Source organism: Diabrotica undecimpunctata, chromosome 7 (genome assembly GCF_040954645.1).
Source record: "Diabrotica undecimpunctata isolate CICGRU chromosome 7, icDiaUnde3, whole genome shotgun sequence".
NCBI lineage: Eukaryota > Metazoa > Arthropoda > Insecta > Coleoptera > Chrysomelidae > Diabrotica > Diabrotica undecimpunctata.
In genome coordinates, this window is record NC_092809.1 from 127,431,853 (window position 1) to 127,458,216 (window position 26,364).

At 32.6% G+C, this 26,364-nt stretch overlaps 1 protein-coding gene across 1 annotated transcript in view; it reads left to right on the forward strand.

The window, feature by feature from the left end:
• Positions 1-2,685: 2,685 nt before the first annotated feature.
• The window catches only part of LOC140446974 (15-hydroxyprostaglandin dehydrogenase [NAD(+)]-like), a 29,241-nt gene continuing 5,562 nt past the window's right edge, over positions 2,686-26,364 (forward strand). The window contains exons 1-4 of the mRNA XM_072539570.1: positions 2,686-2,875; positions 16,269-16,395; positions 17,032-17,138; positions 18,841-19,184. Of these exons, the coding sequence (XP_072395671.1) occupies positions 2,777-2,875; positions 16,269-16,395; positions 17,032-17,138; positions 18,841-19,184 (677 nt within the window). The 5' untranslated portion in view covers positions 2,686-2,776. The remainder of the gene's footprint in view (positions 2,876-16,268; positions 16,396-17,031; positions 17,139-18,840; positions 19,185-26,364) is intronic.

The window sequence follows — 26,364 nt, forward strand, 5'->3', positions numbered from 1 at the left end:
CTTTTGATTGTGTGAAAAGAGACAGAATGCTGGAAGACCTTTGTAATCTAGGTATACCTAAGAAATACATCAGCCTCATAAAAATGACGTTGCAGGGTTCAAAAGCCGCAGTCAGAGTAGATGGAGAACTGTCTCCCCTGTTTAACATCAACATGGGAGTAAGACAGGGAGATGCCCTATCAACCATGCTATTCAACCTAGTTCTTGAGGCAGTCATCAGAAAAATCAATATAACCGGCCATATAAACACCAAATCAGTACAAATTACTGCATATGCAGACGATGTAGCCATCATTAGTAGGAATAAGCCACGATTAATGGAAGTGTTCAAACAAATTGATCCTGAAGCAACAAAAAAAAGTCTCAAAATAAACGAAGCAAAAACGAAGTATATGACAGTCAAAAGAATAACTGACAATGAAAATAATATCACAATAGACAACTATACTATCGACCGAGTGGATGCCTTTACAAATCTCGGCACAGAAATCAATCAGAAGAACTCCGTAAGTAGCGAAATTAATGCACGTATTTCCAGCGGGAATCGTACATACTATGCTAATAAAAGATTGATGACGTCGAAATTATTAGACAAAAGAACCAAAATGACTATCTACAGAACACTGATTAGACCCGTAGTAACCTATGGATGTGAAACCTGGGTAATGACGAAAAAAGATGAAGCCCAACTCAGGACATTCGAGAGAAAAATACTGAGGAAAGTATATGGCCCGGTACAAAAGGAAGATGCACATGGAGAATCAGGAGAAACGACGAGGTTAATGAATTAAATGAAGGTTATGACATTGTAAGATTTGTGAAAAGTCAAAGATTCTCATGGCTGGGACATGTGCAGAGACAAAACGATGCAAAAACAACAAAGAAAATGTTACAATGGAAGCCCATAGGAAGGCGAAAAAAAGGAAGGCCCAGAACGAGATGGTTGGATGACGTGGAAGACGACCTGAAAACAATGAACATAAGACAATGGAGAAGAAGGGCACACGAGAGATCTGAATGGAAGGACATAGCCAGACAGGCAAAGGCCCATCCAGGGTTATGATGCCAAAAGAAGAAGAAGAAGAAGGTTTTTTTTAAAGGACCAAAAAAACCAATATCCAGTAGCTGTAGTTTATGGCTTGAATGAGGCGGTAGAGATAAAAGATAAATGTGATTTTCTCGGCATTATTTTATCGGCTTGCAGATCACGATGAGAGCTGTGATTGTCGAGAATTAAAAGAACTTTGTTTTCAGCACTGGGTTTGGCAAACTTACTAAAATGGCACTTACAAAAAAGATCCGTGGTGATATAATATTCAGATTCAGAACATTAATTTCAGATTTTCACATGGTGCATTTAAAAACAGTTCTTCCTTCATTCTTTTTCTGGGAAATATGAGTGCTGGAGGAATATAGTTACCTGTGGAGTTTGTGTGATGTAGATTGTGATGAACCGTTGACTAAACGTCAGAAAGTACAAGGTAGATGATTAGTGTGTCCCAGAACAAGAGACAGAAAAAGTCGCTAACTTTGGTTAATGTATGTATTATTCTTTATAATGTTTATTTGTTTATAAGTCAATAAAGAAAATTGTGTTGTGTTTTGTGTTCAGAAGTCTTTAGTTTAGTGTAGTCAGAAGTTTTTTTTCATTTCAGAAAAATGTAATGATTCTAAGTTGCAATTTCTACTATTTTTAAAATGTGCAATAAATTGTTTGAGTTGATAATACTTTTTCAATTTTTTTAATAGTACACACTATTTCAAACGAAAAGTATATACTTTTGATGCAGATACTCCAGTATTGAGTTTTCCAAGACGTATTTTGCTATGGGGTATGTCACACCTCACCACACCAGACACGTAAGTTTTAGGCACCACACCAACGCAGGGTTAAGGCGAAAGATAGGAATATCATGAGTAGCATGAAGAACAAATGAATCTTTACTTAATCAGCTTAATATAAAGAAAATATTAAGAATGCAAATATGAGCATAAATAATGGGCTTTTTGGACACGAGTTCCAAAAATATGGTGTTAAAAAACTTACTTTTCAGGTGGAAAGTAAAAGAAGTCGAGGTAGATCTCCCAAACGATACATAGACAATATTCTTGAATGTGCTAGAATGGCAGAAGAAAGTGAGAACTGGAGGAACGTTGGAAAAATCAGCTAATAGTTACACGATATCACGACCACAATTTAATACAAGCCGCATTAAGTTAACAACCAAAGAGAAGAACAATAGTGCCATTATTCTGGATTTATGCCACACGTCACGATGCTAGACAAAATTTAAAGGTGTAGGGACATTCAAAATATAACAGAAGACTCTTCATTCCATGACCAATTATAAAACAATTTGTTTATTTTCAATGATTTTAACAACGAAATTATTTCTCTATAAATGACTATGCATTAAGTTATAAATGACTATACATTAGTAATAATATACTATTTATTTCTTATGAGTAAATGGGTTAAACAATCGAAAGCAATTAAAAAAAATTATATTTATCAAATTCTTCCTGTTTTTTTTTTATAACATTTTTATCACAAACATAATTACAGTTTTATTTATGTACTTTTTTTATCAATATGTTAATTAATTATCAAAATCACAATAATTTAAAGACAAGTAAACCAGTTCCTAGGCATTTTATCTGCTCACCTTGAAGATATTAAAAAAGCCGAACATGATAAATATAAAACATTAATTTGGTAAATTCACACCAGTAACAAAAATAATATCGCTAATATCTGTGCGAATCAGGTTTAAAAATGGTGTTCGAAATAAAAAATAAAGTGGCATTAATTACTGGAGGTGCCTCAGGTTTGGGATTAGAACATGCAAAGGCTTTGTTGGAGAATGGAGTTAAGGTAGGTAATCAATTTTAAATAATAAAATAAAATATGTAAATATATATATATATATAATATATATATATATATATATATATATATATATATATATATATATATATATATATATATATATATATATTGTTGTACTTTTGAATGTCCATAAGCAATAAAAAACCGATATACAAATTTTATTACTTAAATAAAAATTAAAATTATTGATATTTCATAAAGACACGGGCATATGAATTTTCAAACATCCTGTATAAGACAAAATATGTATTTTAAGTTGTTCGAAGAATTGTTCATTAGGCCTCAGAGACAAGACTTTCAAATATTATCGATAAGAAATTTAAATAAGTCGGTTATTGTGAAATGGTTTTACCCGGAATAAAAGTGTATATAGAAAGTGTTGAACAATGGACCGGGATTTGCGGTGGTTTTCTCCCCGAAAGATTATATCGGTAAAAGTTTATTAACAAAAGACATTGAATTGAGAAACAGGTATCGTTTGTAGCTATTAGTAAGAAATATTTGTAAAGTAGATAGATTTAGTTAGAATAATTAAAGAAGGTTGTTTTTTGGAATTACCCGAATGACGTTTTATAGAGAGAGTTGGGTGGTAACGATATACGTTACAAGAGGTGGATGATTTTTATTGGTCAAATTTTGAATGCAAGGAGGTTGGTTTTTGGCTATGAGATAGGAGAGAGAAAAAAAAGTTAGTTAGTCAGTTTTCGTCGTCCAAGAAGGAAGGAGCTTTGTGATTTGTGTTTGTTTGAAGTCCCGAAGACGTAATTTACCGGGTGTGTTTATTTGCGGTGTAAAAGCTGACCAGTGTGAGGAACGGGGTACAGAGAGATAGAAAACCAAAGGGCATAAGAATATTAATAGCAAACGAAGCCGGAAACATTTGGAGATACAAGGACAGATAGGAGAAAGGTGTACGTCATCTGGACCACAATAGGAGCAGAAGCAGAGAAAGGATTTTTTTGTTGTGGCGTGGCCATAGAATTGCAACGGCAGAGAAGGAAAGGTCAGTCAAATTTCATTAGAGCCGGAGTGTGATTTTCATTTATTAATTAAATAAATTGAATAAATAATAGAGACAGTTAATTTTGCGATCACTTAAAAAAAAAAGGAATTATAAAAAGAGCTTAGTTATAACACATATTAAAAATCAATGTAAAATAACATTTGGGTCCATGATAGAAAACAACTTCTCATATATTTAAAGTTAGTATATTGCAAATATTACAGGATTGATTGTTATATAAAATTTCATTAAAATAAAGGACATCTCACATATAGTTCAGTTGAAATTCTATGTATTTTATTCAGGTCATATTACCTATCCCGATTAGGACGCCAATTGGAAAATATTTTGAATCCACGATCAAAGGTAAATCGTACAATTTAAATAGCCTGAGATTGTAATTAATTAATGCTGATTTATTGTGATTAATTGGAGATTAGTTCATTTAATAAATATAGACAGGATTTTTCCTAAGTAAGCAATATAATACAATTTAAATAGCATAACAAAATGGCCCCCAACGTGTAAAGCTTTGAAAAATATTTCTAGTTGGCAAATTTGAAAGGATAGGAGTAGACGAGCAGATATTTGAAAGTTTATATGCCGGGGATAAAGTGAAATATTATGTAAAAATTGAGGACATAAAGATTTATATATTTTTTTTAAGATACAATTTACCATAATTGATTTATTCGTGATATTGACAATTTATAGGTTACCATAATTGATTTATTTGTGTGATATTTAAATTTGATAATTTTACCATACTTGAATTATTTGATTGATTTTGACATTTGATATTTTACCATTTGATTTATTTGTGGGATATTGAAATTTGATACTCGTACTCAAGAGTTATTACATTTGAACAGGAAAAGTCCCGTTTGTTGCAACAGACCAGTAGAATTTTATATTTGGCGGGGATATTATTGCACAAATTTCAAAGTTTCATATTTGGCGGGGATAAATAATCTAACGAACATGTCGACCACAAGGAGTCAAAGCAAAACGCAAGAAAGGAAAGAGGATAAGATAGAAGAGGAAACAATTATTGATGAAGGATCGGATAATGAAGGAAATGCTACAATAATGGAGGAAAGAAAAGAAACAGGGATGTTAGAAAAATTATTAGCTATGATGCAAATACAGACACAACAAATACAAGAATCGTCACAAAAAATGGATAAAAATCAAATGGAAACAAAACACATAATGGATGAATCACAACGAAGAACGGAACAAAAATTGGACAATTTAGAAGAAAACCAAAGAAAAATGGAACAAAAAATGGAAACGCGTATGGACAAATATGAAAACGAAATAAAAGTCTGTTTAGAAAGAAGTAGGGAAGAAACAGAGAGGAAAATAGAATTGCAGAGAGAAGAAATCGAAACTAAAATGAAGGATATTCAGAGTATGCAAAAAAGGGAATTAGAACAGATAGAAATAAAATTGGAAAATGCGCTACAAGAAGACCGGAAAGAAACGGAAAGGAGATTTAAACAAATTGCAGAGATGGAGATAAGAGGAGTAGAAAGAAAGGAAGTCATCGTACATAGCACAGACGACGTAAAAGTACGATTTGGCGGGGATATAAGGAAAATACACCCAGTGCCTTTTATAAATAACCTAAAGGAAAAAGTCAAATACATAGGACCGTTTGCAACAGCAAAGGAAACCATCAGAAACCATCTCACAGAAGAGGCAAATCTTTGGTTTGTCAGCAAGGAAGAAGAATTGGACAATTGGCAAGATTTTGAGAGAAGATTCTTAAATTATTTCTGGGGAAAAATCCAGCAACTACAAGTAAATAAAGAGTTACAAAATGGAAAATACCATGAGAGGATGGGCGTATCAGAAAAGATGTACGCATTACAACTCTATAATAATGCAAAACATTTGCAATATAATTATTCATCAGAACAATTGGTAGAGTTGATATCGCGACATTTTGAAGATACCTTGGAAGACCACATAAATCTCCAAAATTACAAGGACATTGACAGCTTATGTCAATTTTTGCAAATGAGAGAATCACGTAGGCATGAAAGAAGAGAAAGAAGACCGCAAGAAAATTATAGACAAAGAGAAAACCAAGAATATAGAGATAGAGGTCAAAATTTTAGAAGAGATTATACAAGACGAGAATTCATACCTAGACGGGGATATGAAAATAGACCGAACGGAAGAGAGAATTATGAACCCAGAACCCAGAGATGGAATGAAAACAGGGATCGGGAAAATCAGAGTAGAAATAACCGCCCATACCAAGGAAACAGATACAATAACCCACGGAATGAACAGGAATCTCGCGGTAATCGATACGGGAATGATAGACCAAAAGAGAACAGAAGAGAAATAAATAATATGCAAAGAGAAGAAAATGAATATGAGAGAGAAGATGACGGGAGAGAAAACACAGAAGAACAACAGGCGTGTTTTCAAGAAGGCGCTCACTAAAAACGAAGAAACAAACAGGAATTTTTTGTCACCCCAAGGAATTTATTAAACTGGCAGGAAACAATGAAAAGAGAAATGGAGTTAATTTAAAATTTGTGGATGGATTTATAAATGAGAAACCAATTAAAATTATGATAGACACAGGCTCTGAAATAACACTGGTCAACAGAAAATTAATCGAAGAAGTAAATTTAACAAGTCTAATTTATAAAATACCTAGGGTGAATTTAGTGGGCGCAAATAAACGGACATTGGCAACAATAAATGAAGGTATACGAGTAATGGTACGATTGAAAAAAAATATGTATGCACTTCAATGTGTAATAATGCCAAATATGTCACATGACATGATTGTAGGCGTTGACGAATTAACGGAAAAACATGTAGTGATCGACTTCAAAACCAATACGATGAAAATAACAAAGGAAGAAGAAGAAGAACAGGATAAGGAACAAGAGAAACAAATTACGGACGAATCAGAGAAAGAACAAACGGTGGAAATGAACCTGGCGACGAAGAAAGGAAAAGGAAGAAAGAGGGGAAAAGGTCTGAAAAAGATCAAAGAAAAAAAAACCTGGGATTCCTCAAAAGATGAGACGAGCTCAGGAGAAGAAGATGGACAAATTTTGACAAGAAATGAAAGCAAAACTTGGGATTCCTCAAAAGAAGAGACGAGCCCAACAAAAAAAAAAACAAAGGAAAATGAAGAGGACACAATGGAGACAGTGGTGTTTGAAGAAGACACGGAGTACACGGTGAATATGTGCGAAAAAGTTGATGGGAGAGACAAAAAATTGATATGTGGAGAAGGCAAAGAAAATGATTTGCGTATAATTTTAAGAGACTATGAAACGCTGATAAATGAGGAAAACCGAGTGGCCACAAAATACGAGCACTCATTTGAGGTGAAAAACTTGGGAAATTTTCGATCGAAGACTTATCCAATTCCTTATAAGTATCGGCAAGAAGTAAAGCAAGAAATCAAAAAAATGTTGGAAGATCAAATCATTGAGAGATGTGACTCACCCTATATTAACCCAATTGTGATAGTGAAGAAGAGCAGTGGAGAGTTAAGACTCTGTTTAGATGCCCGAAATATCAACCAACACACAGTATCACAATATGAATCACCGTTAAATATCGAGGCCATTTTTGGAAGAATCACGGGATCACATATTTTCTCAAAAATTGATCTAAAGCATAGTTTTTGGTTAATACCTTTGGCTGAAAAGTGTAGAAACTACACTGCCTTTTCAATTGATGGTATAGTATACCGATTTAAGGTAGTTCCGTTTGGATTACAAAGCGCCTGTGCAGCACTTGTACGAGCTTTGCATACCATTTTGAATCACCATGAAGAGTTCATCGTCCATTACATCGACGATTTATTAATTTTTTCACAAGATATGCAGAGTCATGTGGAACATATCAAAATAATTTTGAAAGAATTGGACACAGCGGGATTAAAACTAAACATTGAAAAATGTCAATTTTTTCAAAAGGAAGTGATTTATTTGGGTTTCAAACTTGACACCGAAACTGTAAGTCTAGCCGAGGACAGAGTAAAGCTCATCGACGAATACCCAAGACCAACAAATCTAAAAACATTGCGAGGGTTTCTCGGTACGATAAATTATTTCAAGAAATTAATTCCCGATTTAAGCCAAAAGGAAATTCCTTTAATAAAATTGTTAAAGAAAGGGACAAAATGGAATTGGAAAGAAGAACAGGAGGAAGCTTTCAAAATATTGAAACAAGAATTTGCTAAAGGAACAAAAATATATCACCCTATTTACAATTTGCCGTTTATACTTCGTACGGATGCGTCGATACAGAAATTTGCAGGAGTGTTGTCGCAAATACAAAACGGCCAAGAGGTTCCGATGTTTTATATCTCGAGTGACTAAAACACATGAGAGAAAATACAGTGTCACCGAGTTGGAATTCGCCAGTGTACTATTTTGCGTAAACAAATTAAGGTTTTACTTATTGGGAGCTAAATTCACCATCGAAACGGATCATGCAGCATTGATACACATCATGAAGAATCGATTGGTAAATAACAGAATACACAGAGGCATTCTGCTCTTACAAGAGTATGATTTCCAATTTCGATACATCAAAGGGAAAGACAACATAATAGCTGACGCTTTAACACGGGACGAAGATACAGGAAAAAAGGAGACAATTACAGTACATGTGGGATTGAATATACTGACACAAGACGAAGGGATATTTTCGTTAAATGAGATAAGGACCGACCAGGAAGGCCTAGAAGAAAAAGAAAAGAGAAGAGCAGAGCTAGAAAACGAGATATTTTTTAAGAGAATAGACGGAAAGGAATTATATTTAGTGACACCGACATTGGCAGAAAGAATCATCAAGAAACTACACGAGGAAAATGGACATATTGGCAGTAGAAAGGTATGGCTTGTATTTAGGGAAAACTACATCAGTCGACAAGATTACCGCATTGCAAAAGAGATCACACAGAAATGCGAAGTATGCCAGAAATACAAGAGCAGGAATTTTAAAAACGAAAATATTGCAAAGAGCATTGTATCCCGGAACAACCTGGACATTATAGCCATCGACATGTTAAGCGATCTAATTGTGACCACGCAAAGGAACAAGCATATTCTGGTGATGGTGGATGTGTTCTCAAAATACGTAAAATTATATAGTTGCCGCACCACAAAAGGGGAAGAAATATTGAGAAAAATAGACAATTTCATCGCTACGGTAGGAACCCCAAGAAAAATTTTACTAGACAATGCAACGTACTTCCGAAATGATCGTTTCAAGGGACAGCTTAGAGAACGGGGAATCGAGACGAACTTTGTAAGCATCAGGCATCCCCAAAGTAATCCTTCTGAGCGATTTATACAAGAGGTAACGAAATTTCTTCGCATTGCAACGGATGGTCAACATCGGCGATGGGACAGAAAATTGGGAGAAATAGAGATGTACCTAAATTCCATGCCAAGTACAGTAACGAAAGAAACACCAGAATACATCATGAAAGGCGTCATGCCGATAAGACCGTGGGAAGATCCAGAACAAAGAGAGTATCGACAGGTTATAGAAACCGTTCAGAGGAGATTAAGAAGAAGCAATGAGAAATACATCCAGAGACAAGGTCATAATAGGAAACGAAGACCAGTAACTTTCCAAAAGGGTGACAAAGTAATGGTAAGAGCATTAAGAGTGTCAAATCTTCAGACCGGTATCTGCGCAAAATTGATGCCTGTTTTCGAAGGGCCATACATAGTAAACAACGAAGATGGAGTAAACAGCTATGAGTTGAAACATATGGATTCTGAAAAGATCAGAGGTATTTATAATATCCATGATGTATATAAATATCACGAATGAAGATTTAAATTTGTATAAAGTAGATAGTAGGATAGGATAATACGTAGCATAAGTACAGATAGCATACAGGAAGTGCGTTTATTTTGCCTCGAAAAAATTTAGTTGCATAAATTGATAAATTTTATCGATTACAAAGGCGGGGATTTGTTGTACTTTTGAATGTCCATAAGCAATAAAAAACCGATATACAAATTTTATTACTTAAATAAAAATTAAAATTATTGATATTTCATAAAGACACGGGCATATGAATTTTCAAACATCCTGTATAAGACAAAATATGTATTTTAAGTTGTTCGAAGAATTGTTCATTAGGCCTCAGAGACAAGACTTTCAAATATTATCGATAAGAAATTTAAATAAGTCGGTTATTGTGAAATGGTTTTACCCGGAATAAAAGTGTATATAGAAAGTGTTGAACAATGGACCGGGATTTGCGGTGGTTTTCTCCCCGAAAGATTATATCGGTAAAAGTTTATTAACAAAAGACATTGAATTGAGAAACAGGTATCGTTTGTAGCTATTAGTAAGAAATATTTGTAAAGTAGATAGATTTAGTTAGAATAATTAAAGAAGGTTGTTTTTTGGAATTACCCGAATGACGTTTTATAGAGAGAGTTGGGTGGTAACGATATACGTTACAAGAGGTGGATGATTTTTATTGGTCAAATTTTGAATGCAAGGAGGTTGGTTTTTGGCTATGAGATAGGAGAGAGAAAAAAAAGTTAGTTAGTCAGTTTTCGTCGTCCAAGAAGGAAGGAGCTTTGTGATTTGTGTTTGTTTGAAGTCCCGAAGACGTAATTTACCGGGTGTGTTTATTTGCGGTGTAAAAGCTGACCAGTGTGAGGAACGGGGTACAGAGAGATAGAAAACCAAAGGGCATAAGAATATTAATAGCAAACGAAGCCGGAAACATTTGGAGATACAAGGACAGATAGGAGAAAGGTGTACGTCATCTGGACCACAATAGGAGCAGAAGCAGAGAAAGGATTTTTTTGTTGTGGCGTGGCCATAGAATTGCAACGGCAGAGAAGGAAAGGTCAGTCAAATTTCATTAGAGCCGGAGTGTGATTTTCATTTATTAATTAAATAAATTGAATAAATAATAGAGACAGTTAATTTTGCGATCACTTAAAAAAAAAAGGAATTATAAAAAGAGCTTAGTTATAACACATATTAAAAATCAATGTAAAATAACATTTGGGTCCATGATAGAAAACAACTTCTCATATATTTAAAGTTAGTATATTGCAAATATTACAGGATTGATTGTTATATAAAATTTCATTAAAATAAAGGACATCTCACATATAGTTCAGTTGAAATTCTATGTATTTTATTCAGGTCATATTACCTATCCCGATTAGGACGCCAATTGGAAAATATTTTGAATCCACGATCAAAGGTAAATCGTACAATTTAAATAGCCTGAGATTGTAATTAATTAATGCTGATTTATTGTGATTAATTGGAGATTAGTTCATTTAATAAATATAGACAGGATTTTTCCTAAGTAAGCAATATAATACAATTTAAATAGCATAACAATATATATATATAATATACATATATATATATATATATATATATATATATATATATATATATATATATATATATATATAAATATAATATATATATATATATACATATATATATATATATATATATATATATATATATATATATATATATATATATATATATTAACCATATAAACATATAAAACCACAAAAGATCAGAAATTCAAAATCTAAGCAAAATTTATAATTATATTATTTCTTTATAGTTTATTTATAGAATCAGTAAAATATCACATTTTGATTTAATTTTCCATTAACTTGTTACATTTTTTCAGACATCTATCAATGATGAATAAATCTTCTTTTTTATTACTAAATAAAAAAAGAATTTTTAAACAAAATTTTATTTTTTTGGCAATATAACTGTCAAGAATAAAAATTTTAAGTTGGCATTTATGACATTGAGGCTTATTTGTAATTGGTCGCTATTCTAACATATTTATCAATTCAATTGTTTTTGTGTTAAAGAAGTTTTTCCAAATTATATTACAAAATTTAAGAAACATTTATTAAATAAGACAGTTTTTAGAATAGTTTTTTTTTAAATATGTTAAGCAGCAATTTATTAACAAAACTAATTTTATTTGGTGAGTTAATATAATTTTTTTTTCTAGTTCCTCTTTGTAAGATATTTTATATTTTTTAGCAGCTCTTGAAAATAATTGTAAACACAATTGCAAGATCGAGAAAATAAATAGTTAGCCAATAGCCCCTTTTATTGACTCCAACCCATCCAAAACAGATTTATATATATATATATATATATATATATATATATATATATATATATATATATATATATATATATATATATATATATATATATATATATATATATATATTGTATATATACCATGCGGTCATATGTATGGAATAAATTCATTTTTAGCGTTATTATGTACTATCTGAAAAAAACCTGAAACAGGTCAATTTTTATTCTTAAATTGACAATTTACAGTATGAAAATATTATCTCCTTCCAGCACCCCCTTTAAATTATAAGCACCCCCTCGAAAATTTTAAATAACAAAGGAGGTATTGTGGCACGTAGTTAAAAAGGGATTTTAGTCCTCTGTTCAGCAATATAAACTTTTTTGAGTTTGTGCAATCATAATTGAGAAAATTGATTTTTACAATTAAATTAAATGTCCAACTTGACCACCATCATTCACTTCTTGACAATAACCGAGGCGATTTTGGAATTCTCGTACAACTTTTTGTATGACCGCGAAGGTTATTTTGTTAGTTTCTATCGTTATCCTAACTTTTAAATCAGCAATATTGCCGGGTCTATTAAAATATACTTTAGAAATAATCAGGTATTTTCGAATCTGTTCTGCTAAACATTAGGGAAACACCTTTGAAAATAATAAAATATTAGTCAAAAAGCCAAATAAACAAATAATATGATTTTAGTAGGCTGCTGTCATTTAGGTATTTAAAGTTACTAAAAGACATCAGTATAATATTTGTGCGCGTATTAAATTTAATTATGTCTCATTTGTCTGAGACTCAAAGAATAGACATTTTAATTATGATTGGTTTTGGTAATAAAACAAGAACTCAAAACGAGGTTTATGAAATGTTTAATAATAAATACCCTGGTCAACAAGTTTCGCAGTCGACAGTTAAAAAAATTGAACAGAAGTTTTGTTATACTGGGCATGTAAAAAATGTTGAAAAACCAGGTAGAAATGTTAAATTTACCGATGAAAAAAAGTTAGATGTACTTCTAGAGATTGAGGAAAATCCGCATTAGACAACTCGAAAACTGGCCGCCGTCAATGATGTAAGTAAATCATCTATTTTGAGAGTTTTGCATAAAGAAAAATACCACCCTTACAAAGTTCAGTTGGTTCAGAAGTTAAATGAAGATGATCCCGATAGAGGCAAGAATTATGTGAAATGATGATGGACAGAATGAACGCAGATTTGCAGTTCATAAACAAAATAGTTTTTTCTGATGAAGCGACGTTTCATTTAAACGAAACGGTTAACAAACTCAGACAAAATCCTCACTTGGTGTGTGAGACTCACGCAATATCCTAAAAAAAATTAACATTTGGACTGGTATCAATAACAATAAAATTATTGGTTCTTATTTTTTTGAGGACACAATTGATGGTGAGGTTTATCTAGATTTTTTAATTAACTTTTTAGTGCCTACATTACGAAGATTTTTTCCTGATGTCAATCATAAAAATGAGATAGATCGATCTATTTACTATCAACAAGACAGAGCCATCCGCATTTTGCATGTATAGTTATAAATTATTTAAACGAGGTTTTTCCCAATAGGTGGATTGGAAGACGTGGAAAGATCGAATGGCCGGCTACATCTCAGATTTGACTCCTCTCGATTACTTCTTATGGGGTTATTTAAAATCTAAAGTATATTTTAATAGACCAAACAGTATTGCTGATTTAAAAGTTAGGATAACGGAAGAAATTAACAAAATAACCCCCGAGGTCGTACAAAATGTACCCCGAGGTGAGAGAATTTTAAAATCACCTCGGCTATTGTCAAAAAGTGAATGGTGGTCATTTTGAACATATAATTTAATTGAAAATTACAATAAAAAATACATTCTAAATATTATGTGACACTATTATATTCATTCAACCTAAAGTTTTGTGATAGAGACATTATCAAAATTTTACATCTCAAAAATCAATTTTCTTAGTTATGATTGCACCAAACTTAAAAAACTTTATATTTTTAAACAGAGGACTAAAATCCCTTTCTAACAAGGTGCCACACGACCCCCTTTGTTATTTAAAATTTTCGAGGGGGTGCTGGAAGGGGATAATATTTTCATATCGTAAATTGTCAATTTAAGAATAAAAATCCTTACAGGTTTTTTTCAGATAGTACATAATAACGCCAAAAATGAATTTATTCCATACATATGGACCGCATGGTATATATATATATATATATATATATATATATATATATATATATATATATATATATATATATATATATATACATATATTTATATATATATATATACATATATATATATATATATATATATATATATATATATATATATATATATATATATATATATATATATATATATATGTTATGTATGTTCCGCAAGGTTTTCGTGGTTAGTACAATTATTAAACCTAGAGCTAAGATTAATACTATTACAGGAATTAATATTAAACTCAACAGTCTTCCGGGTTGAACCGTGTCGATTACGATAATCAACGCGGAATGCACGAAATACCTTTGTAGGTCGAAGTGTGGTTAGACTGCATGGCCTTAACGACCTGACATATAATCTAATCTTATTATCCCCATATTCAACCAAGGAGAAAATCCTAATTCCGTTCATTCGTACACACTTATCTAAGTTATGTCCTGTGTTCTGAAAACTGTAAATCGAATGATTAAACATAGGTTGGATTGGTGGAGCATATAGTGGTGTTTGTCTCGATATATTAATTGAAAAATTAATCAAAAATTTTCATGTACCACCACAATTGGTACATACTATTTTTAACTTTTATTCTTGCAGAAAAATTTATCTGAAATTTTTAAAATGATGAAGTCCAAAACTAAAATCTTCAGATTATATTTTTGGACATTTTTGGACAGTTTTGACAACTTTTATGGCATACAGAAATTCAAACTGTCAAATCTATGTTGAAAAATTAAAATTTGTTTTAATTAGGAGGTCCAATCGTAAATCAATTTTGAATTTGAAGCCAATAACCAATTAGGCTAACTTTTTAAATTGTTGACCATTTTTTTCAAAGTATATATTGAAACTACTTTAACAAACGCTTCTTAAAAAAAATATGATTAAATTGTTAGTTCCGGAGTTATGATCGATGAAAGTTGGGGGAGCCGAGAGAGCGGCCGTTCTGGCCAAGTCAAAATTGAAATCATGCAATAATTGAAATATTACAAAGTCAAATTACAGAATTCCAATCAAAAATGACTTTTTATTGTTTCGTCGTGCACTTGATGTTCTTGTCGAAGATATTTCTTAAAGATCTTCGAAAGTCTTTTTATTGCTGTCTCATTACGACTATCATATCGTTATCTTCATATGCAGGTGTTTGTTTGGACGGGGATAAAAACTTACTGCCAATGTCTACTTTGGAGATTTAAAATAAGACGTTAAGCAATAGCGCTGAAAGTGCGTCTCCTTGTCTTATACTGTTAGTGATGTCAAAGTTGCCAGTCTGTATATTTTGTATTAATATAGCTGCTTTGGTGTCAGCAACAGTAAGCTGTATCAACCTGACTAGTTTTTTGTGTATACACTTTAGTACCAGGCTTTCATATAATTTTTTGGGTCTGTGTAAGACCTATTCTGACCTACACCATACAAAGATGGGAAGAAACAAACACTCTTATGCAACTACTACAAATAATAGACATAAACACCCTAAGAGCAGCGATATCAGGACCCTGTGTAACATCCATCGTCTGAAGTTGTTAAATGATCTAGAGTCAGAAAAAGTGCATGGAGAGACGACGTTAATATAATGAATATTAATAGAGTTGCAAAGATTGCAAAGAAAGAGAAACCGAACACCAGTCTGACACTGACCAGTCAAACGCTGAATATCGGAATCGCTACAACTTCGAAAAAATAAGATATTGTCTTAAAATAAGCAGAAGAAGAAGAAGAAGAAGAAACAGAAGAAGAAGAAGAAAAAGAAGAAGAAATTCAATACAGCACTGACCTGTCTACATGGACGGATAATACGCGGTCATTGATGAACGGTCCAAAACTTAAACTTTATCTAATGAAACATTGAAAGATGTTGTTTAAACTTCCTTTAATGAAACGATATAAAAACAATTTAAATATTTTACAGTAAAATCTTCAAAATATTAAGAAGTAAAACGGTCAATGAATCGAATACTGTTAATTACTTAAAAAAAAGTTTAAAAAGTAATATACCTTAGTACTTGAAACTATTTTTAGGGTATAACAATAGCAGATGTAAATGAAGGGAATGGTACCAAGGTTACGGCAGAACTCCAAGAAAAGTACGGCAAAAATAGGGTGATATTTGTTAAAACTGATGTAACTGACAAAGAAAGCTTCGAAAGTAAGTTTAAATATACATTATATTAATAATTAATTATTAGTATTACCTACCAAATGGCAGTTAATTAATTATTAACACCTACTGAATCATAATAATTGGCTCGTCTTATCTAGCTCTCAAACATTCGTTCATCGTTGAAACTTCTTACTCGCTTTGTTTATTTAATTGGTTATATTTAGAGTCTTTAGGTTTTTTTGTACTTGTTCCACGTGTCTGAGTTTGGGGAATCTTCTTTGATCTCCTTCTCATTGGCACCTATTTAGTTAATTTCATTAACTACAGTTACCAATTGTTCATTGGTAACTAACGGTTTTAGTCGTTTAACTCAACGCAGTAAAAATTGCTGATTTACTAGTTCCTGGGAGAAGGAGAAGAGGAAAATCAAAAAAGACCCGGGAAGAGTTGCTTAGACAAGACATGTCGATAAAAATTAGTAATACTGGACACCAATTAAAAATTTAGGGAGCAATGTAATTAGGGAAACCGACCTCGTATAATGAAAAAGGCAAAATTAGTGATAAGGATGGTGATAATGATGATGGTGATGATAGTGACGATGATGATGATAGAAAACAATATTAAAATTATTTTGAAATTGATAATAATAGTAATCACTACATTCTAAATTTATTTCAGATGCCTTTCTAGCTACAGTTACCGCATTTAGATATGTAGATATTCTCATCAATAATGCTGGCATATTTAAGGATGTGAATATGTCACTGGCCGTAGATATCAATGTCGTAAGTATAAGAGTAATAAAAACTATATCTATCGTTATTGGTTTCTATATACATATATATAAATAATATATATATATATATATATATATATATATATATATATATATATATATATATATATATATATATATATATATATATATATATAGCAAACTCTTAAATATTGGGAAAATTTCCCCAATATTTAACTTCTATCTGCAAAAATTAAATTTCTTTTATATATATATATATATATATATATAGATATATTTATATACACAACCAAACTTATATGTAATCACCCAGTATTTCTTACTAATAATAAGAAATTTTTTGGCAGATAAGAGATAAAGGTTTTTGTTGGAAATACGATTCATAATTGATAAAATTTGATCAAGTACCCATTAAAAAATTTTATTATTTGTGTCAAGTTGTAAAACCGAGACGTCAGAGTAAAGTTAAGTTTGTGTTCAAAAAAGGTAATATGCCCTACGTAGGTTTGTCAGATGTTCAGAGGGGAAGAATTGTTGCTCTTGTTGAGCAGGGAATGTCACAAAGGCAAATTTCAGCTACACTACACGTCTCGTACAGCGTTGTTTTAAAAACATATGCAAGATTTTTAGAATTGGGTACACTCAAGAACAGGCCTAGAGAAAGTCGTCGTAGTGTAACTAGTGATCGAGAAGACCGGTTTTTAGGTCAAATAGCTAGAAGACCAACCTCTTCTCATCCAGAGTTCCAAAGGCAACTTTTGCCGACTACAGGTGTTGACAGTTCAGTTGAAACAGTACGAAAGAGACTTCGTTCCCAAAATTTATTTAGCAGGATACAGTTGAGGGTTAACAAGTTATCCAGACAGAACAAAATTGATCGGCTGAATTGGTGTCTGGAACACCAGAACTGGACAAATGAAGATTGGCAAAATGTCTTTTTTTCAGATGAAACCAGAATTGGCCTGAGATCGGATGACCGTCAAATTCGGTTTTAAGAGGTCGAGACAGACAAGCTAGACTGCAAACTGCCAGATTCGTTCCAAAATATAAAGAAGGAACTGTAATGTTTTTGGGAGGTATTATGATGGGAGAAAAACCACCTTTGCGTCCCTTACGGCAAGGTTTAACGGGTCGCTGATATTTTGATTTGGTACTAGAACCCATAGTTAGGCTGTCGCGAGGTGCAGTGAAAAATATTTTCATTTTCATGCACGATAATGCCCCTTAACATACCAGCAGAGTTGCCACAGACTTTCTGGAAACTGAAGATGTCACTGTTCTGAGCTGGCCTGCCTACTCACCTGATATTAATCCCATTTAGCATGTGTGGAACCCCATTAAAAGAAGAGTTAGAGCGCGAAGGGATAATCCAGGTAATGCGGATTAGCTTATTCAAGCCGCTCTAGAAAAATGGGCAAACTTACCTCAAGAACAAGTTGACGATTTGATTAGAGGCATTGCCCGTCGGATTGAAGCTTGTATTAGAGCTAGAGGTGGCAACACTGACTATTAAATTTAGTAATACTTTACAAAATCGGAAATACTGGGTGATTCCATATAAGTTTGGTTGTGTTGTATATATATATATATATATATATATATATATATATATATATATATATGTATATATATATATATATATATATATATATATATATATGTATAATTAATTTATTAAAAAAGGTACATATTGACATATTGTTAATGAGATTTTATGTATTCTATTACAGAAAGGAACACTTCATGGCATTATATTGGGCATGGAAACATATTTAAAACAATACAAACAAGGCAATGAAGCTGTTATTCTAAACACCTCTTCTGTTAATGGAGTAAATGCGTTGCCTATAGCGCCAGTATACGGAGCAACAAAATTTGCTGTTACCGGAATGACTGTGTGTTGGGGTGATCCTTTCCACTTTGAAAGAACCAAAGTGCGTGTCATAGCTGTTTGTCCTGGTCTTACCGAAACCCCTTTGATAGAGAGTTCAATTAAACCGGAATGTTTAGTAAAACCGGAGTATTATAAACCGTATCAACTAGCTATACAAGCAGGCCTATTACCACTGCAACAGTAAGTTATTTTTTTATATTAACCATATACGAAGTTTGGTAATTTTTAATTGCTTAATGCTCCACTTTTGTCTTATCTTTTTTTTAATATGCTTAGACCTAGAGCTGGTTATATGATCAATTCATCTGTTTTCTGAGATTAAGGGGCCAACTGGCTTTTAAACTACACTTTTAAAAACATTTTTTTTTTGTTTAATAACTTCTAGCAACTTGTATTGTGGTCCTTTCATGAAATAGCATAAACATTGGAATGTTTTAATCTATATTACATCAACTAGCTCTGTTCGTTAATTTTAGTAAAACTTATTTATTTATAAAGAAGATACAAACATGGGCTACGCTATTAGAGGTTAATAGACTGACTATATCGTCGACTGTATGCAATACTGGCTTAACTCAAAAATTGACAAAATTGAGTTAACATCACCAGAGGGCTTGAAAAAGCCTTATTTATAACCTGCAAAACTGGCACAATAATAATAGCAAGTTTCTATACAATACCGACACTTTTGAGTTATGCCAGTATAGCAGACAATTTTAGAGATTTTCAGACTGTATCAGTACGAAAGTTGAATTTGTGTCACTTTAAATAAAAGGCATAAATTTATTGTTTTAAAAATGTCAGATCCAAAGGTTTATCAGAAAAGAACTGAATAATCAATCCTATATCTAGCAGGAGCAACGCAAGTAATAATATCAATATTATTTTAATGTCTAATTCCAAATAATCGATTTAGTAGAAAACTTTAGATGATTTTTGTTTACATCTACCGGTTTAAACAAAAAATTAGCAAATTTTAGATTTTACCAACTGGTTCGCAAGAAGAGGATCGTCTACTTTTGGGCATTTTAGGTGATAGAAGACGTGACGATTAATAAACCTAAAAGTTGGAAAAGGAAGGCTTGTCCAGACCAATGGAAAAGAAGCGTCAGAAAGTTTCTTAGAAATTCAGGCCAAAAGTACACCAACGGTAATCTTGTACAGGCTCGCAGTTTAGGTCCATCTTGCAATCCATGTAGACTGAAATGTGATGAAAAATTCACGTTACAAGAAAGAACTCAGATCTTAGAAAAAAATTGGTCAATGGGAAATATAAATGAACAACGAAGTTATATTCTGAGATCCATGTGTATAATTAAACCAACATATCGATATGCAGATAAAGGTGACACATCAAGCCGTGGTTATAATTATGCATTCTATTTAGAAAACCGTGATCAGACAAAAATCAGAGTGTGTGTTACTAATATATGTATTCGAACTGTTATTTAGAAGACAGAAAGTGGCTTTATAAGCAACGATCAAAGAGATAAACATAGGATGCATAAAATATGTTGCAACGAAACTATGAACAGGGTTCGTAAACACCTTTCTTCAATTACGACAATGGAGAGCCACTATTGTAGAAGTAGTACCTAAAAAAATATATAGAAGAAGGTAAAACATTGACAGATCTGTACAATGATTATAAAGCTGATTGCCAAAGAAACAATGATAAATTTGTAAAAATTGTTTTATATCGTAAACTTTTTAATTACGAATTTAACTCTGCATTCTTTTCTAACATCTGAAGACATACAAATCCGACGAGGAGTGAGACAGGGTTGCGTCCTATCACCGCTACTCTTTAATTTGTATTCGGAGTCTATATTCAGAGAAGCATTAGACAAGGTCCAAGGCGGAATTAAGATTAACGGAATCAGCATCGACAACATCAGATATGCTGATGATACCGTCTTAATAGCAAGCAACGTACAAGAACTAAAAAATATAAAAAATGCGGTAGTTCACCACAGCGAAATGTTCGGTTTACATCTAAACGTTTCCAAAACTAAAACTTTAGTATGTTCAAAGACACCAAGATCACCCTTTTTACAAGATCAGACCTTAGTCTACAGCGTAGAATCCGAATGATCAGATGTTACGTTTTTTCTGTCTTACTGTATGGCTGTGAAAGTTGGACAATGGACTCTGAAATATAAAAAAAAAATAAATGCCTTTGAGATGTATATATACAGACGAATGTTGAGGATTCCATGGATACAAAGAGTTACTAATGTTGAGGTACTTCGTCGCATGTGTAAACAAAAAGAATTACTAAGAATAATCGAAGAGAGGAAAATGGAATACTTGCGTCATGTTTTGAGAGGCGAAAGATATGAATTACTTCAAGTTATACTGAAAGGAAAAGTACAGGGCAAAAGATCAGTAGGAAGACGCCAGAACTCGTGGCTGAAAGACCTAAGGAGATGGTTTGACCGCTCGTCCGCAGAGATCTCTCGCGCAGCAGTTTCCAAAACTACAATTGCCATTTGGATCGCCAACCTTCGAAAGGAGATGGCGCAATGAGAAAAGAAGATTCTTTTCTCCCAAATGGATCAATATCAGTATTATGAAAAATACAAAAAATCGGTCAGTGAAGAATAAATATCCCTAGAAGATGCTTATAATAACCATCATACGGAGAAAAACTTAAGCCGGGAGCTAAAAATACTTGACCAAGAGAATGTAACTTACAAAAAGTTGCTTGTTTTGACCTACAAGCGGCTTTATCAAAACCAGAATTTCCGCTTTCTGTTATAAATCTAAGCTATCAACTTATCATTTCTCTTAAATAAACTTCAAAAAAAGGAACTGGAAAATGTGTACAGCTATGCTTCGCACGAAGAAGGCAGTACAGTTGCCATAGAAATTGGTTCGTGCCTGCTGAGAATTTGGAATAAACATCTATAAAAACCGACTCTAACGATTTGAAATTCAGATTTTATTCAGACAATTGTGGTGGCCAAGGAAAAACAAGTACCTAATTGGAATGTATCAGTACGTTGTAACTCATTTCAAAATTTCTTCTATAACTCGGCCATACTCATAATGAGGGTGACAGATTACACACACTATTCACCTCAGATGTCCTATCTTAATATTGTAACGATAAGACTACCAAAGAGAATTGAAATCTTCTTCTTCAAGCGCTATTTCCGCTACGGACTTTGGCAATCATCATTGCTATTCGTATCTTTGAAGCTGTTGCTCTAAATAATTGGAACCGGAACCAGCCTCTTGAATGAAGACTATTATAAGTTATTAGAAGACTATTATAAATTATGAGAATTGAAGTACTATTATAAAAATAATATCTCAATCAATCATGAAAGCTTAGCTCAGTATCTCAAGTGTGAGTTCGTCTTGTCTTAAACTAGGAATCAAACCATGAACCCTTAGCTGATAGCAGATAAAACAGTTTTTAACTAATCATATTTATTAAAAACAAGAAACAATCAACCCTGCCAATGCTTAACAATGAATATAGTGAGGGTGATACTTAGGGCAGAGATGGCATCAATGGGCTGCTTGTATGGCCTCTCAATTAGACGGTTAGGTCCCCCTGAGAGCTGCAGTTATTCCATGTGTATGTGGCCTCCCAATTAAGTGGTTAGGTCCTCCAATATATTTAATAAATCTTCATAATACGGCCAGTTAAATGATACGGCCAATTAATACAGCCAATAAACCGTAAATATGGTCAATAAACTAAAATATAACAACAGCTTGTATTACAGACACATTATAAAGTGTTTAATTTCCTTGCCATTTTACAAAATTACAATTAAACAAATAGCGGATGGCAAGGATAAAATGAAATATAACTATTATTACTTAGGTAAATTCTGTTTAGATCCCTACATGCATATGATCAAAAAACGTGCTTTCGAAAGAAGTCAGGTTGCGAATATTGAAAATGCTGTCAGAATTATAGAATAAAGATTACAATGAAAGTACTCACCACAAGAGAATGTTGCAGACCATTAAATGAAGCTTATTATAATTCTTACCTTCTTTTATAAATTTCAATTATAAACAAAAAATAATCCCACCATTAAAAGTGATTGACAGAAAGTAGGAAGGGACTGCATGAAGTTAGCACATATGTCATAGGATGTTACTATATGATGGAAGTAGCTTTTCTGTCCACAGCGAATAGAATATTTAGTTTACCGGACAGAAAGAGGGGGGGCGAATATTTATTCTACGGGACAGAAAGAGAGAGAAAAGAAAGACAAAGGGCGCCAACTACTTTTGAAGAAAAAAATAGTAAAAACGAAGCTGGAGGTTAAGAAATTAATAAATAATTAAAGAAATTAAAGAAAATAATTATTTAAATATAAATTAATAGAGATGTGACATTTATAACGTTATAAGATATTTTACGATATCTGGTTTCTGGTATATTCTATAAAATTCGAAGTTATATGGTCTAATCCACACTTTATTGTCATCACCGCACCATAGATTTACCTTTCGAAACATTCTTATTTTCATTGAGAAAGTAAAAATCCGAAGATTTCTATTAACGAAACCAAAATTCAGATTTTTGCTTTAATCTGTGCCTTCTAAGAACTTCAAGGCAAAACAGACGATGCTAAAATATGTAAAGAAAAATATGGAGAATCTAAAATTTGTATTCCACAACATATCTCCTTATCATGGCGAATTGGTTTCTAGTCCTCATAAAGAGTATACCGAAATAAAAGAAAGACAGTTAAGATTTAATGTCACGTATAGTGCCTCTGTTTATTCGCTCCATATCTCTATACCTTTTAACATCGCCTATTTTGTTCGGATTTCTACTTTCGCGATTTATCAGATGTCGCTATAGCGTCCATACTGAAGCCATGTTATTGTTGCTTCTTCTCGACTGAAAATATTTAAAATTTATTTAAAAATCGTTTATAAAAGGTATATAACTAAAACACCCTATCGGGCTACATCACAGAACGTTTTCGGAATTAATATTTCATCATTAGTGTATCTAACTGTACATATTTTGACTCACTTGGGTAAAAAGCCGTGAAATGTTTTGAATTTGAATTTAAATTACAATATTTGATCTTATATGCTATGATGTTTAAGTTACAATTGGAATTGATAATATGGCAACGTAAGACTCCACTGGAGGTTGCTCGTCCTGAGACAAAGTGTCTACGAGGACTTGTTAATACAGTCTGTCCCAAACCCTTCTTTCAGTGCGTCACTAATTTTGACGTCATATAGGATTTTAAGAATGTCGAGAATTATTGCATGACATTTTAGATAAATCTGACAGTTGCAGGATCGTAATTTCTCTTTTCTATTTGAAAATAATTTAATATTAGTCTTTATTCTTTCTCGATATATCTCGGCATATTTAAAACATTTTTATGACAATAAAGACAAAATTAAATTTTCGCTGTAAAATGTCTGATAATACTAACCTGGAATGACAATTATTATTTTATCAGTTGACATTGTGAAAGTACTGTCACGATCGGGACAATCTGCGTCAAATTATATTTCTGCGCATCATTGATTGGATATCTATTTAGCGTATTCTAAACTCCAACCAATTATACATCCGTAAGTAGAATTAGCTTTACGATAAATAATTTTCTAAGTTCTATGTATAATAATCACAGACTCACGTTTTTTTCTGTCACTTCTAGCTTAATGTGTTAGAGAGAATTCGATCAACTATGACGCACTGAAAGAAAGGTTTGGGATGAACTATAGTAACTCTATCAACAGAAATGAAAAGATTTGTTTTCATAGTTCAGACTTTGTGTAACAGGCGCTCTGCTGAGTCCTCTTAGGATGAAATACGTATAAGCGAATATACAGAGGCACTATACGTAAAAATAAATCTTAACTGTCTCTCTTTTATCCTTGTTTTTATTACATTTTTTTAGAGTCCAGGTTTCTGAACTATACATAAGGATTGGGTGTATTATTGATTTGTAGGGTATTAATTTGTATTTTTTTATATAATTAAGGATTTAAGGACGAGTCTCTAATAATTTCTCCAAATTATGTGTGGATTGTTCTTCGCATTCTAACTTTTTTTATTTTATTTTTAAGCTGAATAATATTTATTTTCTATTCACTAAGCTAATAATGATTTAAAAAAAGTATTGCTTACTCTTTAATAAAAGGGATTTAGTTAACAGGAACTTACCTGAAAAAGAAATAAAGCATTAGTTTTTAAGGTGGAGACATAAAAAAACATTCAGTTACTATTAATTTGTGGCTTTTTACGTTATACTAAATATATTTGATCAATGGGGTCGTGAAAAATTTTAAAAGTTATTTGACGTTTAGTCTTTAAATCCAGTACAGGGAAATAAGCAAAAAAATGACCCTGTTCCGGACTGTGACAAATTCAGGTATCTGAAAATATTTTAAATTATTATAGACCTATATAAAGAAAACCTCCGTGCCGGTCTCAGCCTGTGTAAAGGAGTTGTCCTTCAGTACTTTGTGCAAGACAGACTTAGCGGGGAAGTCCTCAACTCGGACACGGCGCGTACCAATGGCTGATAGGGAACGTTCCTGTAGATATGCAGGATAGGTATGAATAAGTTTTCGCCAAATAAACACCCGCGGATCAACGGAAGACGTGACATAGGTCAGCAGGTGTGTCATTTGTGGCCCATGGCTGAGGAATACAATTCCTGACAGATGCGGTACCACAAAGTCGCAGGCGAAAATCAAATACTGATTTAACCGGCTGTAATACTGCGAACACTCACCAACCCGGCTGGCAAGCGTGGTTTTTTAATGACCCTCAATAATACCCCTCAAAACACAACATGTTGAACTTGAAACAAAATGAGACGATACTCCAGGTGGGTAGAGCTAGCAGCTCAGTATCCCACACCGGAAAACCGGTCAGCCTCACGGATTATGGATGAGGCACAAGCTCAACAAAACGCGCCAAAATAGATACCAAGAAACAAAAAGAGTTAATACTAGCCACATACAATATCCAACCTATGGCTAAAGATGAAAAGGTCCACGAATTAGAAGAAAAACTATCCAAGATTAAGTGGGATATTGTAGGACTGTGCATACTAAAGAAATGCAACGAAAGCTCTTGAAAACAGGACTGTTGCAAAGAAAACAAAAAATAATGAAGACAGAATAAGTGACGGAACAAAACGGTTGATGGAAAAGAGATGCACATTTCTAAGCGAAGGAAAGCGAAACACCATTGGTTTCAAAGAATTGAATAAACAAATAGAGAAGGAAGTTAAGGAAGATTTAAGGATCTATTATAAACACAAGGTAGAAAAAATAATAGAAAAGAACCGAGGCCTGAAATGCTTAAGATCAAACTTAGGAAAGCCTATGATAATTTCATTGAAGG